The sequence below is a fragment of the Gymnoscopelus braueri genome, assembly GCF_963280865.1.
Source record: "Gymnoscopelus braueri genome assembly, chromosome: 11".
Taxonomy (NCBI): Eukaryota; Metazoa; Chordata; class Actinopteri; order Myctophiformes; family Myctophidae; genus Gymnoscopelus; species Gymnoscopelus braueri.
This window is the reverse complement of record NC_137613.1, coordinates 30905336-30921297: the sequence shown is the minus strand read 5'-3', so window position 1 is coordinate 30921297 and position 15962 is coordinate 30905336. Positions and strand designations below refer to the sequence as shown.

General features: G+C 39.2%; 1 protein-coding gene across 2 annotated transcripts in view; it reads left to right on the top strand.

Annotated features, from left to right (window-relative positions):
- Positions 1 to 9957, top strand: part of osbpl10a (oxysterol binding protein-like 10a) — a 90274-nt gene extending 80317 nt beyond the window's left edge. For both annotated transcript variants that reach the window (XM_080441545.1, XM_080441544.1), the window contains exons 10-13: positions 531 to 717; positions 889 to 1071; positions 6023 to 6176; positions 7126 to 9957. In XM_080441545.1, the coding sequence (XP_080297671.1) occupies positions 531 to 717; positions 889 to 1071; positions 6023 to 6176; positions 7126 to 7170 (569 nt within the window). In that variant the 3' untranslated portion in view covers positions 7171 to 9957. The remainder of the gene's footprint in view (positions 1 to 530; positions 718 to 888; positions 1072 to 6022; positions 6177 to 7125) is intronic.
- Positions 9958 to 15962: the final 6005 nt, after the last annotated feature.

The window sequence follows — 15962 nt, the reverse complement described above, 5'->3', positions numbered from 1 at the left end:
TCAAATTATGTCAGTATCATGGTCAGTATCATGTCAAATTATGTCAGTATCATGGTCAGTATCATGGTCAGTATCCTGGTCAGTATCATGTCAAATTATGTCAGTATCATGGTCAGTATCCTGGTCAAATTATGTCAGTATCATGGTCAGTATCATGGTCAGTATCATGGTCAGTATCCTGGTCAGTATCATGTCAAATTATGTCAGTATCATGGTCAGTATCCTGGTCAGTATCATGTCAAATTATGTCAGTATCCTGGTCAGTATCATGGTCAGTATCATGAAAAGTCTTGACTAATCTTGAAAGACTGTGAAAACTCTTCTCTGATGGGGGTCTACGGCCAAATACATAACAAATTGGTTGTCCTTGACATGAAAATGTTTGAGAACCACTGCTAACCACTGCTGTACAACAGCAGTGGGGATGTATGCCATAATGTGATCAACGCACTAAAACTAAACTGTCACCAGTGTGCTGCTTAAAGTTTTTGACATCTACAGTATGTCCTTGTGCCTCTGTCTCCTCCTAGGAGTCCTGTGTCTTCTGGAACATGACGAGGAGTACGTCTTCACGTTACCCTGTGCCTACGCGCGATCCATCCTCACCGTGCCCTGGGTGGAGCTGGGGGGGAAAGTCTCCATTAACTGTGTGAAGAGCGGGTACTCTGCCGCAGTCACCTTCCACACCAAGCCTTTCTACGGAGGGAAAGTCCACAGGTCGGTCTGTCTCTCCAAACATTTCTTTAGTAATAACGAAAATAGCCCATCTACAGTACAAGCTCACAACATGTCACATCGTGATGTGTTCTGACCATGTAGATGTGCTATTTTCACTGTTTTTGAAATTTCCACACCTGCTTGACAGTCTTAACTTCTTTTTCTCTTTAGAGTGACAGCAGAGGTGAAGCACACCCCGACCAGCACCATAGTGTGTAAGGCCCAGGGAGAGTGGAATGGTACCTTGGAGTTCACCTACAGTAGCGGAGAGACCAAAGTTATCGACACTACCAAGCTGCCAGTCATCAGGAAGAAACTGAGGCCTGTCGAGAAGCAGGGGCGGACAGAGTCCAGGTAAAATATATGGTCACCTGACATATGTACCTCATACTAAAGACCAGTGATTCTCAACCTTTTTAATTTCTAGGACCCCCTGTTTGATATGCATTAGGCCACAGACCCCAATCTATACTGTAGAATCATCATTGTACATTGAACTCTGAGAGTGTACAAATGGAACCACAGTTTTGTTCGGTTAGTGCACTGTTGGAGTTACGGCTCCGTAAGGGTCCATTTGGTTCCCTCAACAATCAAGGACTCATGGGGGTCCCCTGACGTCACAATGAGAACCAGTGCTATACATGGTTTCCTTCTATAAACAGTAACCCCTCTCTCCTCAGCATGCCGACCTCCTTTTAAATTATACTACATAGATACTTTTATATGCTTACACTTTTAACTATTAACTACTATACTCCTCACTATACAATGTTGTTGGCTCTTAAAAGTGTTGTTTTCGGCAAGCAACACTGTCGTACAACGGAGTATAAATTAGGCTTTAGTAGCCTTTCCAGACATGCTTCCACCTGTACAAACCCCATTCAGCACTTTCAAATCTAGCCAATCTTCCATCATCATCCCAATAAAAAACGTGCATCTACACACAATTCAGAGTTAATGAAAAAAAAGTCTGGGATGAAATGAAGAAAATGTACACTTGAATATATTAAATCCCCCCCCCCCCCCAGAGGGCACCCCACACACACACACACCCTTTTAAAACATATTGCTTCCAGCGGCCCCCAAACTTCACTGTATGCCCCCTGGGGTGCTGTACCACCCCCATTGAGAAACACTACTCTAACGTCCTCTCTCTGCATAGAGGAAGTCATGAAAACAAGCTGCACACACACTCTCTCTCTCACACACACACACACACACACACACACACACACACACACACACACACACACACACACACACACACACACACACACACACACACACACACACTTAGAGCCCTGCCTCCCTCACAGTGCTGCCCTCAGCTCTCCTCACTCAACTTGGCTCACACTTGAAAATAGCTGTCACAGTGTTATACTTTGCGGGTGTTACTGTACCTTCCTGAAGTTGACAAGAGCCTCTGCAAACGGTTTTGAGAGACAAATATGAGGAGCTCTGGACAAAAGTCAAATGATTGAATTTCCTCTTTCCAGCTCTTCGCATAATTTGGTTTAACCTTTGTTCAGAGAACAAAGAGCAGAAAACAGCAGTGCTGTTTGGATATACGTAACATTTGAAGTGAATTAACAAAGAATGACTACTAACATAACAAATGGAGCACATTTGTTGGTGCACTACTTTGAACCAGGCGTGTCCTACTATATCACTCTACGTGTTTATTAGCATGTCTGTAAACTCTCACTCATGAAATAAAAATGGGGAGCTTGGATCACTATAGGCCAAGTGCATAGTCCTGGAAAGATTAGATGATTAGGTTTTTATTTTAGGACCACAGACAATCATTTTGGATTCAAGGACAAGCATGGTACTATGGACCATGTATTTATGCCTTGAAATAAGTGGTTGAAAATATGGAAGCCAGAATTCCTCTGTTTAGTCAGTTTTGTTGATGCCTCTATCATCTGTTGTTTTTAAAACTTGGAGTACGTGCCTGACAGCATTATAATATTATAATATTCTATGGTGCTTCCTATGGTGCTTCCCTGCCTTCTATGGTGCTTCCTATCATGGTGCTTCCCTGTCGGACTTTGGTGCTTTATACTTGGACTATGGTGGTTTATGGTAGTTTATACTGGGACTATACTTGGAGTATGGTGGTTTATACAGCGACTGTGGTGGTTTATACAGCGAACTGTAGCAGTTCATACTGGGACTGTGGTAGGTTATTTTTGGACTATGGTGGTTTATACTGGGACTTATTTATTTTCACACTGGGACAGTGGAATATACATGGATGTAAATCTGGTAGGTAACTGTTCAAATGTTTTTCCTTTGGACTGGAGGGGTCCTTCATGTTAGAATTGTTTAGAAATGACTGCAGAGTGATTCACTGCTTCTGCTGTTCCTATTTTTTTTTCTCTTTTTCATCTATGTGACTGATTTAATTACATGTAATGTCAGTCAGGCATTAGTGTTGGCACTATTCATTGATGGCAATGTGACTGATCCTAGGATATGGTCTTTGTACTCACTGTTGGTTGATGGCACTGATCTAGGATCGTTGTACTTTTTACTATTGGTTGATGCTAATGTTACTGATATGATTACTATTCTACTGTTGTAAAAGAGCGGCAGGATGTAATTAGGTTGATTGAGAACATGCATGCTCAGAAATCCCCTTTGATTGTATGTTTCTTCTGTTGTGGCTGTCAGTAAGTTAATATTTTCTTAAACACCTCAGTAATGATTCAGTGATTGATTATATTTGGATTATGTCGTAAATTGATATGTATTTCTGTTGTAAATGGATAGACTTGGGTAGATGGGTAGAGCCAAGTTTGATTAGGCTACTTACGGCTAATATTGTAGGTGTAGACCTGTAGGCTAGTATAACCTGCAGGAAGGGATAAGGGAAACTGTTGAGAAAATGTAAAAAATACAGTGTGAGTGGCTGCCTGCCCACCGATTTACCTGCTATCCCTGTAAGAGAAAATAATTATGTATACTTAACTTGGTTTCCTACAAAGATTATCAGTATTATTAATCATCATCATAAATGTATCATTATTTGTCTAATTGTTTTCAATTTCACCTTTTCTTCAGTAAAATCCTGCCAACATGGCCGGTAACTTGGAAGAGTTGATGCAAAAAGTAGTTACTACACATTGACACAATAGTATGTGTTCAAGCACGCGCTGCATCCTGTAAGCCTGCAGAGCTGTCAGACCAGGAGCTCCTTGCCACTGCTGTGGAGTCTGGCTCTCATGGTGAGTACACATGCACACACCTACACACCCCATACACATAATAAGACAATTGTGTAAAAAAAATGTTTTTAACTGTGCTTGTTTCACTATTTATTAGCCATTGATGGATAATATCAGTTGGGAATAAGGTCATATCTGTGTGATCATACTGTAGCTGCACGGATTAACTGCTTTGGGAAATCCATGTGACTCCTTCCACCATGTCATTCACTCATCTCTCCATCGCACCTTGTTGTCAAGGATAACTTTTGTCATCATCGATGGGGAATCCAAGCAAATAGAAATGGAAAGTTGGCTTGCTATAATAGAAGCCATTGTTCTAGCATTAATAACAAAAAAAATAGGAAATCTTGTCCAAAAAAAAAGAAAAGAACCTGCCTAATGATGTCACTGGTGGCCGGTTTTCTGAACTGTCCACAGCCCTCCTCTGAGACACAGACGAGGGTAGACAAAAATGGTGCCATGTTATAATGAGCATTAGTGAGGACCAATTATATGAACATAGGTTAGATAATGAATCAGTTGAGTGCAAATAATATGGGCTTTCATGACAATCAGCAGGACACTGCAGGGATTTGAACCCCATTCCGGTAAACCAGGAGTTCCATTCCAGTGTTTTTTTTTTAGCTTTTTTAGTTACATTAACATTAACATTCACACTCAATTTCAACAGTAAAGTCACACCAGAAAATGCATGAGCTGTCAGAATGTTACACACTGAAAAATAAAAATGATCCTTGACTGGGACTGGGCGTCTCCTTGTCTCCTTGACTGGGCATACCTCTGTACTGGAGGCTGACGACAGGGAACAGCAACAAGCTGCGATGGAGAGATAAGTGAATGACATGGTGGAAGGAGTCACATGGATTTCCCAAAGCAGTTAATCCGTGCAGGCACAGCATGATCACACAGATATATGACCTTATTCCCAATTGATATTATCCATCGATGGCTCATAAATTGTGAAACAAGCACAGTTTAAAAAAACTCATGTCTTATTATGTGTATGGGGTGTGTAGTAGGTGTGTGCATGTGTACACACCATCAGTGGTGGAAAAAGTGCTACATTTTTTTACTTAAGTAAAAGTATCAATACTGAAATATAGAAATAGTCTGTTACAAGTAAAAGTCTGGAATTCAAACTGTACTTGAGTGTGACAGAAACACCTCATGTACATGTAGGTGGGGCTTCAGCTCATCAAGTAAGTCTGGGTATTGTATTGTATTGTATTTTAGAATGTTTTGTTACAGAGTGTACAGCACTTTGGTTCAACACTGTTGTTTTAAATGTGCTTTATAAATAATTTGGACTGGGTACATTTTTAAATTGTGTTAAATGAACACTGAGGATTTTTACTGGGTGGTACGTACGTTAGAACACAAGCCAGGGTACAAACTTATAATGTAAACCCCATTCACTTACTGTATCAATGTCAGATAGTGTCCAAGGTCTGTTCTGTCCAAAAATAGCTGTCCGACAAGCTCCCAACGTGTCACAACATCTGTGACGCATTGTGAGCTTTGTCGATCGCCTGTTTTAGTTTTTCGGTGCGTGACACCGTCGTACGACGGAGCATAAATTAGGCATTTGACTAGGCCTGTCACAATTATTACATAATCGTCTAATCACAATTATTTGAGCTAATCGCAATTATTATTGCATAATCGTCTATATGTTGAAACATTTTCACACATTTTCAAATATTAAAAAAGGCAGAAATAGCAGATCTACAAGCTTACAACGCGTGACGCGTTGTAAGCTTGTAGATCAGCTATTTCTGCCTTTTTTACATGAATAAAATTGAAATACATATTGAATATGTTAATGTTGTATATTCAAGTTATTTGTCATATCTGCCCTTTGCAATTTTTGATTACGAAGCCTAAAAGGCAAACCGATTTTTTAATTGTATTTTCCAATGTTCAACAATGCCAAAAACTCATCGTTAATCGTAATTATTTGAGTGACAATTAATCGTCAACTTAAATTTGTAATCGTGACAGCCCTACATTTGACTGAATGTTGTTGTGTACATGACATCCACTATGCCTCCTGTGTGTGTGTCATACTGTAGGCGGCTATGGCAACACGTCACCAAGTCACTGAAGGAGGGGAACATCGATGAGGCCACTGAGCACAAACATCGTCTGGAGGAACGCCAAAGAGCAGAGGAGAGGCAGAGAGCGAAGGACAACACACCCTGGACGCCCAAACACTTCACTAAAGAGGTACATCACAAACTACAGCTATTCACTTTCTATAACAAACACAATTAAAGAATGCATAAATAAGTCTGTCTTTCGCTCGTTATAGTACACTGTCATTAACATCTTACAATATCACAAAGTATTAACAAGTTTTATTTTGCTTCACGGCAACATTGGGATACTAACATCTGCAAGGTGATAGAACGTGTTCCATTTGTGGTCATTCCCAAATCAAAGAGAATGTCAATTTTAATGGCGTACTACTGGATATTTTTTAGAATATAGCAGTTTGTTTGATTTTAGAGTAATTGCAAGATTTTCTATTTATTTATGTATTCTATTCGGGCTTTCAGGTGTTAAACTCACCTTAAAATTCTCATAAATTTCCCTAGGGAGGTATTTCAGCTAGATCTTTCTAATCAATCGGTGCTTTGAAATACATGAAACCCTTAAGACTGACACTGTTGTTCGACGAAAATAACCAATCTATAAGCTCACAACATAATTGTGAGCTTGTAGATTAATATTTTTGCTGCAAGATGTCATTGCACGGCGTGTATAAATTAACCATAGGCCGAGGCTATTTTTGCCTATAATGACATGCCCAAAATAGGGACACCAGGGTTAATGAGGTTAAAATGCAACAATTACATAACTTTAACAGAACTGTCACTGTGCTGGATTACCTATTTCAAGCAAGCAAGTGTTCAAGTTTTCATAGCATAATCAAACGAATGGAATCAAATGCAAAATCAAACGGTACGCTTTGGGCGATGGTCGGCAGTAATGCCAAGTATACAGTGCGTCAATGGGCTGAACCAGTTTGGCCCTTCAATGATCACATTCTGTGATCAGCGTACGAGTGTACAATGTAAAAGAACAAATAAATAGTTATGTGTTCGGCAGGATAATCAAAACACAGGACATTATAGAGAGAAGCCATTTATCTGTTCTCTTCTGTTTGTTAAAGGGAGAGGTCTGGATCTATAACGACCCACTGTGGAAGTCTCCCTGACCCAAGGACAACACACTGGTCTGATGGGAAAGTACCACAGAACCCAGGACTGGGGAGAGGGGGCCCTAATCCACAGACCTCAGATCAGTGCTATAGACTCTGACGCCAGAGATGCACCGCGAGGAACAATGTGCCAAAGAGCGCCTCCACTGTAAAAAACAACAAAGATTTAGGGGGGTTATTGGGACAAATATACATTTTCTATAATAGTATTACTATACAAGTAGAGTATTTCTATTTTTCACCTTGCCTAGGCCTTTTTTGCACATGCACAGTTATGACACCGGTGTTTCCCCATTTCTTACAACTTATTTTCAATTAACAGCAAACGACTGTCGTTTGCAAACAACACAGTCTCTTTTCAGTAGTGATCAGGTCACACAGCATCACTTACTGTACACTTTGTCGTACAAATCTTTCGATCAACAAAAATGACGTATTTTCAGTTGAGAATCATTATTGTCGAACGACCCTTTGTGTCAAGGATTGTACGCCTAAGTATAATTAAGCGGCTCATTTATGCTCAAAATGTATACGTGTCAGTACTGACACAAGGCTCTGCAGCCTTGTGGCAGAGGGACAACACTCCCTCTGCTTTTACCTCTTTCTAAACCGGTACAATACATTTTTACAACCTCTCCGACCTCCTCGACCGTCGCCATGTTTGTTTTTGTCTGCCCTCTATTGAATGTATTTAGGGCTGCAACAGTTAATTTAAGTAATCGATTTAGTCGATTATAAAAGAACAATTGCTACTAGATAATTCGATAAAATAATTGATTAATAGTCAATTCCTATTCTGGGGAAGTCTATACGCGAAAAATCTCAAAACTATTGAAAATAGCCAGTCTAATCTGTGAGTAGATCAGATATTTTCACTATTTGTGTACAATACTGTTGTGCGACGAAGTATAAAGCAGTTCGTTTTAGTGGTTATTCGATTTATTGATATATTAAAAAATATATATATAAAAATGTGCTTCTCAGAATAATCGCTAAGAAAACGGATGGTTGCAGCCCTAGATGTATTGCTTAACATCCATGCCAATGTAAAGGATGCATGGAAGTATGTGAACAGTGACGGTTAGGCTACATTGTAACGGACTATGTTTTTTGTACGTAAAGGGAGGTATAAATGAGCTGCATCAATGAAACGGTCAGAAGTACATGATGCTGTTGTCTTGTATTGTTGTTACGCAGTATAACAAGTTAGCAGATGTGAAGTTGTTCAATATCACTGAGTTTCATTCCTAAAGTAAATAATCTTGATTCTTGAAAACGTAGATGATGGGACACCACTTAATTAGACAATCTATATATTTTTTTTCTTCTTACGTAAGAGTAACAAGTTGAAATACTCCTGAAATATTGTCGGAGGCCATTTTTTTTAATGTATGGGTGGTATTTTCCATTCATCCCTTCCCTTCATATGAAGAAAATCAAGTAATACTTAAAGTTCTGGTTGTATTATGAATGTACCTGGTTGCATCTAGTATATCTTTTCTATCCTTAACTCTACAGCAGAAGCTGTTGTGCTGTTATCACTTCACTGTGCCATTCTGTCACGTCTGCCCATCACGTTTATCTAAGTGAATGAGGTAATTGGGCAGCCACTGCATTCACATCCGGACAGGACAGTGGTTCTCAAAAGGGTCTATGAGGGACTCCAGATTAGTAATTAATCTAGCATCGCAATCATTTTAACCACTTTAACCATATTTATACTTTAAAATTGTTTGAAAAATTTTGAATGTTTTAACACAAATCTCTTCTGGGGGTCCCTGGCACAAACTCTTTAGATCCATGGCCACATGAAACATTTGAGAAGCACTGATGTAGGATTCCCATGATGATTAATATGAATACAATCAACCAAAATGAAGGTTTATTTTCTGTGGTAGAAAAACAAACTTAATTGACTGAGATCGGTTGAACTATTGGAAACAATTAAATCCATTTAACCCCCTGATCTACAGTCTGCAAGAAATAATATGCAGTTCATGCTATGAACTGTAGAGGGCAGCAATACACCTTGAAGCATCTAGCCTGCTGGAATTAAGACCTTTTTAGTTCCATAACAATGACCATAATCCATTGCAGAACTGCTCTGAAATCAAAATCAAACTCAAACCCAACACAGTAACTGCAGACCAAAATGCCAGGGCTGAATTTTGGTCCCAGTCCGGCCCTGGGGTTCACCGTATGGTACAGAAAACGTACAAGGATTGGGATTATGCTGCAACTAACCAGTTCCATTCTCAAATCAATCAATGGTAGTATTATGACATTTTAAGTACAAACGTTTGTTGTTGAGGCTATCAGCCATTTTCCTCAGTGGCAGCAAGATTTGCTTTAACATTGCAAGTATTTTTGCTCCACATGGTAATAATTACACCACACATCAAGTTGTACAGTTGAACACTGTAACCAGGAGACAGACACCCACAAACCATAACACTGGCCTTAGCGAACACCAATACGGACTTTTCAGATGACTTCAGCTCTCAATGAAACAGGAGACCGATTGTTGATTAAAAATGTGCCGGTATATCCATCATAATAGCCATCTGCCCCCTTTATTTAATTTTGAAAACACAAACTTGTGCCCGTTAAGATATCATGAATGTATGCTCACTATGTTGACAGTCCAATGTATGCCAGTGCTCCTCTTAATCCATTAGTTACTGTACGTCATCTATGCAACACCTCATTTGTCATAGGTTGGAGGAAGTAGGAATGAACAGTTTTTTTGTTTAGTTTTTTTGGTTCTAATAAAATGTGCCATGGCAATTATTGAATGTCTGTCCTTTTTACATCTTTATTTTTGGGATTAAAAAAGATGATGAATTCAACTGAAAATAATTTTTTTTTGTGTGCGATAAAACTTTTAGCAACAGTGTGTATCACAATAATTATTGTGACGTTATCTTCACTACTTGTGTGATCGCTATAAGGCCATCACACTATTGTTATCTTCATGATTTTTATTATACAATACATATCATTCAGCCCATGTTTTGACCCCTAACTAGTCCTTCAAACTCCGTTCCAACTCTACAACGTTTGGTAGTGGTGTAAAGTAACTAAGTACATTTACTCAAGTACTGTACTTAAGTACAATTTTGAGGTATCTTTTACTTTACTGGAGTATTTCCAATTTTCTGTACAATTACTTCTACTCCACTACATCTCAGAGGCAAATATTGTACTTTTACTCCAGTATAATCATTTGAAAACTTTAGTTACTTTGTAGATTTTGATTATGATTACAAAACATACATTACACACTTCAGCCCTATATAAATTTTTGGCCATTTGAAAATAGCCGATCTACAAGCTCACAATGCGTAGCGATGCGATGCATTGTGAGCTTGTAGATCTGCTATTTTCATAAGATATTTATACATTTGAAAACTTGTGAAATGGGACATTCTACATAATGAGTACTTTCTTAAGTACATTTTGATACCAATACTTTTGTACTTTTACTCAAGTACATTTTTATTTCCGGACTTTTACTTGTAGCGGAGTATTTCTACATTGCAGTATTGATGCTTAAGTACAACATTTGAGTTATTTTTCCACCACTGACGTTTGGCCTACCATTTGAATTTTTGAAATACTTAATACTTTTAGAGATATTTAACTTGTAATTGCTAAAAACAATCCCATGCATTTCAATGGGGGAAATGCCATTTAGCTACAGTTGAGCCTAGGAACTGCTTATTAGACCCTAGCAACCACCTGGTACACCCATACCAGCCACAGTTTTACCATAGCAACCACCACTATTTTAACCTAGCAAACCCTTCTATTATATTAGTTATCATATCTTCCATTATATTAGTTATCATATAGCTTCTATGATATTAGTTTTCATGTATCTTCTGTTATATTATATTTAGTTACATATATCTTCTATTATATATCATATATCTTCTATTATATAGTATTAGTTATCATATATCTCTATCATATTTTACGATGGGGGTCTGTGACCAAATACATATCATTTTGGGGGTCCTTGACATGAAAAAGTTTGAGAACCACTGATTATAGCAACATAAGTTATTTCAAAAATCTAGATATACGCCAGATGCAAAGATTTGAGTTACAAATGTTCACCTTAAAAATATATATATATTCAAAGATTTGCAAAAAAAAACACATGCTTTTTCAAAAAATAGCAGATCTACAAGCTCATAGCGTGGCACTCTGTGCCTTGTAGATCTGCTATTTTTTAATAGCCAAAGTATAAGATAATGGTTAAAGTGGTTAACATTGTCTAAAATGACAGACCCTCCCTCCACATGTACTCTGCCCAAGAGGAAAATAGCAAGAGTCGCATTCTCCGGTTTACTTCCCGTTTCTCCTTGTTTCTGCGTGACGTAGGTGGACACCTTTTTAGGAGACCGGAAGCAAGTTGGAGTCTATTGATTCCAATGGAAGAGTGATAGTGCAGCGGATAAAAGCAATATTTTGGGAGAATCGTTCACTTGGTGATACAAGCGTGAAACTTGGTACAGATCATCTTTAGAGGTCATTTATCGATTTTTTTAATCGAGCCACTTGAAAATCAAAGATGGCGGCCATTTTTCAAGATGGCCGACATCTTAGTGGGCAGTTAAGTGATATGATGGTTTATTTGGTGATACAAGCATGAAAATCGGCATGAGCAGTCTCTGTGGGTCACTTGACAATAGGCCACCCACAGCTACTTGAAATTTCAAGATGGCGGCCATTTTTCAAGATGGCCAACACTTTAGTGGAGCAATTAAGTTATATAATGGTTTATTTGGTGATACAAGCATGAACATTGGCATGAGCAGTCTCTGTGGGTCACTTGACAATAGGCCACCCACAGCTACTTGAAATTTCAAGATGGCGGCCATTTTTCAAGATGGCCAACACTTTAGTGGAGCAATTAAGTTATATAATGGTTTATTTGGTGATACAAGCATTAAATTTGGCATGAGCAGTCTCTAAGGGTTGCTTGACAAGAAAACACTCCCAGCCACTTTACATTTCTATTTTCAAGATGGCCGCCCCCTGGATCCTCAAAAGATACATTTTCTCATAGAAATGTATGTTTTTTTTTCATTAAGGACGATTATACGATTATTATTATTATGCTAAAGAACAACTTTTAACACATCACAATATAGTTGTGTTGATTTGTTGATCATAGATAGATTAGATAAGAGTGAATATCTGCACTACCAGGGCACACTGGTGATATATCACTGCTGTTAAACTCAGAGTGGGGTTCAATGTCAGCTAATTGAAAGTTGGTATCCCAAATGCTGTCTAATTTACCCCAAAACAGTTAGATAGCCGCACCTGAATTGACAGGTTGTGCCAGCACGGGAGAGCCGAGCCAAGGTTAATGGGGTTTTAGTTAACCGGATGGTGTACAGATCGCTCAGGATTTAAATGGCATTGGATGAACGATCGAACTAAGTGTAGGGTTAAGGCACGAACTTAGTTGTATCCCATACATCAAAGTGCTTGGTAAAAGGTGGTAAAAGGATAAACCCTCGGCCTCTGCCTATGCTGCAGACATGGCAGAAGCCATCATAACAGTTGTGAAAACTAACTGGGACAGATGTTTAATTTGTCAGCAGGTCACCAAGGAAAAACTCATTCAGCCGAGTTTATTCAACAGAGAGCACGATCGTACTGGTTATGATACCATTGCAAGAAATGTTCCATTATTTCATAAGATCAATGCTCTGCCTATCTTACTTAGTCCAACCCGACTAGATGAAGGTGATGGCATAGAAAGCACATCGACAAGAAACGGAGCAAAATATAATTCAAGCTGTAAACTTAGGTTCAACAACACAGAGCTGGAAAGGGCCCAAAAGAGAGCATCTACATCTGCTGAAGACACTGAAGATACCAAAGATATCCATGTCAAGAGGCCAAGAAGATCTAATGTATGACCGGTCCAGCGATGTCACAACTGTGAACGAGGCCAGGCTTGATCTCTTTGCCAGAAAGCAAAGACAATATGACTTGATCCCACCAACTCAAGCAGCACTCAAAGAGCATGCCAAACATGCTTCTTATGAGGCTGGATACGTGTGGGGACAGGCATTGAAGCGACATCCACAAATGCCGAGCCCATCTGACTGGGGATGGGTGGAACAGGACGAGAAGTGGAAAGTTTTCTGGACTCCACTTCCACCTATTGCGGAGAGTTGTTGGGAGTTGACCAAATGTGGGTGCTCCAAGGCATGTACTGGAAGGTGTAACTGCTTCAGATATGGACTCAGTTTCACATGCCTATGTAGTTGCCCCTGCTAGAACCTATTTGCATGTTTATTTTGCCAGAGTTATTCCCTGTTGTCCTCTGTGTTTTCAAGTGGAGGCCTATGGCTCGGCTTCCCCTCGTCACATCGACGCATCATGTTTTACTTTTTATCTAGTCTATTACTGTGTAATTTTCAGTTGTTACTTAGTAACATTGCTTCCACTGCCTTCCACTGCCATATCTAACAGTGAAGCACATTTTCAGTTTAGTTCCTTAGTATCGTTTGTCATGGTTCCGTGGCTATTGCCATTCAGTATTAGCCATTACTCATAATTTTGGAGCACTGTCCGTTCAGCACCACAACTGTGCTTATCAGCACCACAACTGTGCTAATTTATTCATCTTATTTTTTGTATCCCCACCCCTTAGTATTTATTTGACACATGTAATGGCTGTTAGTTTAAAAAAAACAATATATATATATATATATATATATATCCTCCCTTGTGACTGTTACCTTGTCGTGGTAAGGGAGCTTGTTTAGGCCTACCTCAGTGAACCCTGAGAGCTATGCCGGTGGGAGGCAACTCCTGACAGGTCTTACCAAACTGGACAGGTCGTGGGCGAGGAGTCAGACAAAACACAGTCAAACAACCTCTCTTGACAGAGCTTTTTGAGGAACCCAATACATTTCTATGAGAAAAGGTATCATTTAAAGATTGACATCTTGAAATTTCAAGTGGCTGTGGGCGATTTCTTGTCAAATGACCTTTTGAGACGGCTCATGGCAATTTTCATGCTTGTATCACCAACTAAATGATTTCTTAAGCTTAACTAGTCCACTAAGGTGGTGGCCATCTTGAAAAATGGCCGCCATCTTGACATTTCAAGTAGCTGTGGGTGGCTTATTGTCAAGTGACCCACAGAGACTGCTCATGCCAATTTTCATGCTTGTATCACCAAATGAACCATTATATAACTTAAATGCTCCACTAAAGTGTTGGCCATCTTGAAAAATGGCCGCCATCTTGAAATTTCAAGTAGCTGTGGGTGGCCTATTGACAAGTGACCCACAGAGACTGCTCATGCCAATTTTCATGCTTGTATCACCAAATAAACCATCATATCACTTAACTGCCCACTAAGGTATCGGCCATCTTGAAAAATGGCCGCCATCTTGGATTTTTGAGTGGCTCGATTAAAAAAGTCAAAGAGTTGACCTAAAGGAATGTTCATGCCAATTTTCACGCTTGTATCACAAAGTGAACGATTGTTCCTACTATCCGCTCTACTATGAACGTGAACACAGCTTCTGAACCATTCTTTAGCTCCATGGTTACTGAACTAAATATTGGAGCCGATCGTCACAAGACAAAAAATATGCACGATTTTCATACTAAAATTGCTATTTTTTAAGTGACACAAATTAGGAGAAAATCTACTTTGTTAACCACCTTTCTCTATCCTAGCAACACACTCTCGCGAGATCTGGGAAGATATCTGAAGAGTCCATCGAGTCCATCTGCAGTCTGACGGACGAGACATAGAAGGCTCTGTCTGTCCCTTATATTATAGCCTGTCCCTTATATTATATTGTATTATTATATTAGATTTGAACTCTATGCTCCGTCTGTCTGTCTGTCCCTTATATTATAGCCTGTCCCTTATATTATATTGTATTATTATATTAGATTTGAACTCTATGCTCTGTCTGTCCCCATAAGATGTTCTAAAAACTGATAAACTGAGATTCTATATGTGAATATGGTAGGCCTACGCGTGAAATCATTATGGACATTTCAAAAATTAAATAAAATGTGTGTTCCAATGCTCAATAATATCATTTTCCATTATTAACTGTCTTGGTTAATGGGGTATGATTTGGGAATCATGACATTTTGCTAAACACATTATAGTCTATAGTGGTAAAATATATACCTTATAAATAAAAGGACCTGTTACAATGTTGAGCAGAAACAGGAGCATATCTAGCAGAAGATAATTTTTTGGGGTTTCTTTAAAATCATCTTTGCCAATAACAGTGCACTTTCAAACATGTAAAGCATTTATTTTCTTTAATGAAGAAAATACACAAATGCACATGACGTTGTCAGCCAGGGAGAGGGGAGGGGGAGGGTGGTGGGATGGTCGGGGGAGAAGCAAACCACGCCTACTTAGGAGACCATTTGTAGGATTTGTGTACTACTTCGCCTTTAGTGGTTCCAAAGTGGTTCCAATGGAGAATGTGTATCTTTCTATTTTAACAATCTTTGACTCTGCCTTTGCGTGCCTCTGTGACCCTTGATCCCTGGAGGTCAGGGGTCATAGAGGTCAGACCAAAGAGTCCAAATCCACGACACGACGTGGTGTTCTGGGACCCAACCCATCTGGTACCAATGTACTGCCCCCTGGTGGGTGCCATGTTAGTAGCAACACACACACCATAAACGTTGTCTATTAAAACATAATAATAGCAGATCTACAAGCTCACAATGCCTCACAAGCTTGTAGATCTGCTATTTTCAAAAGCATTACC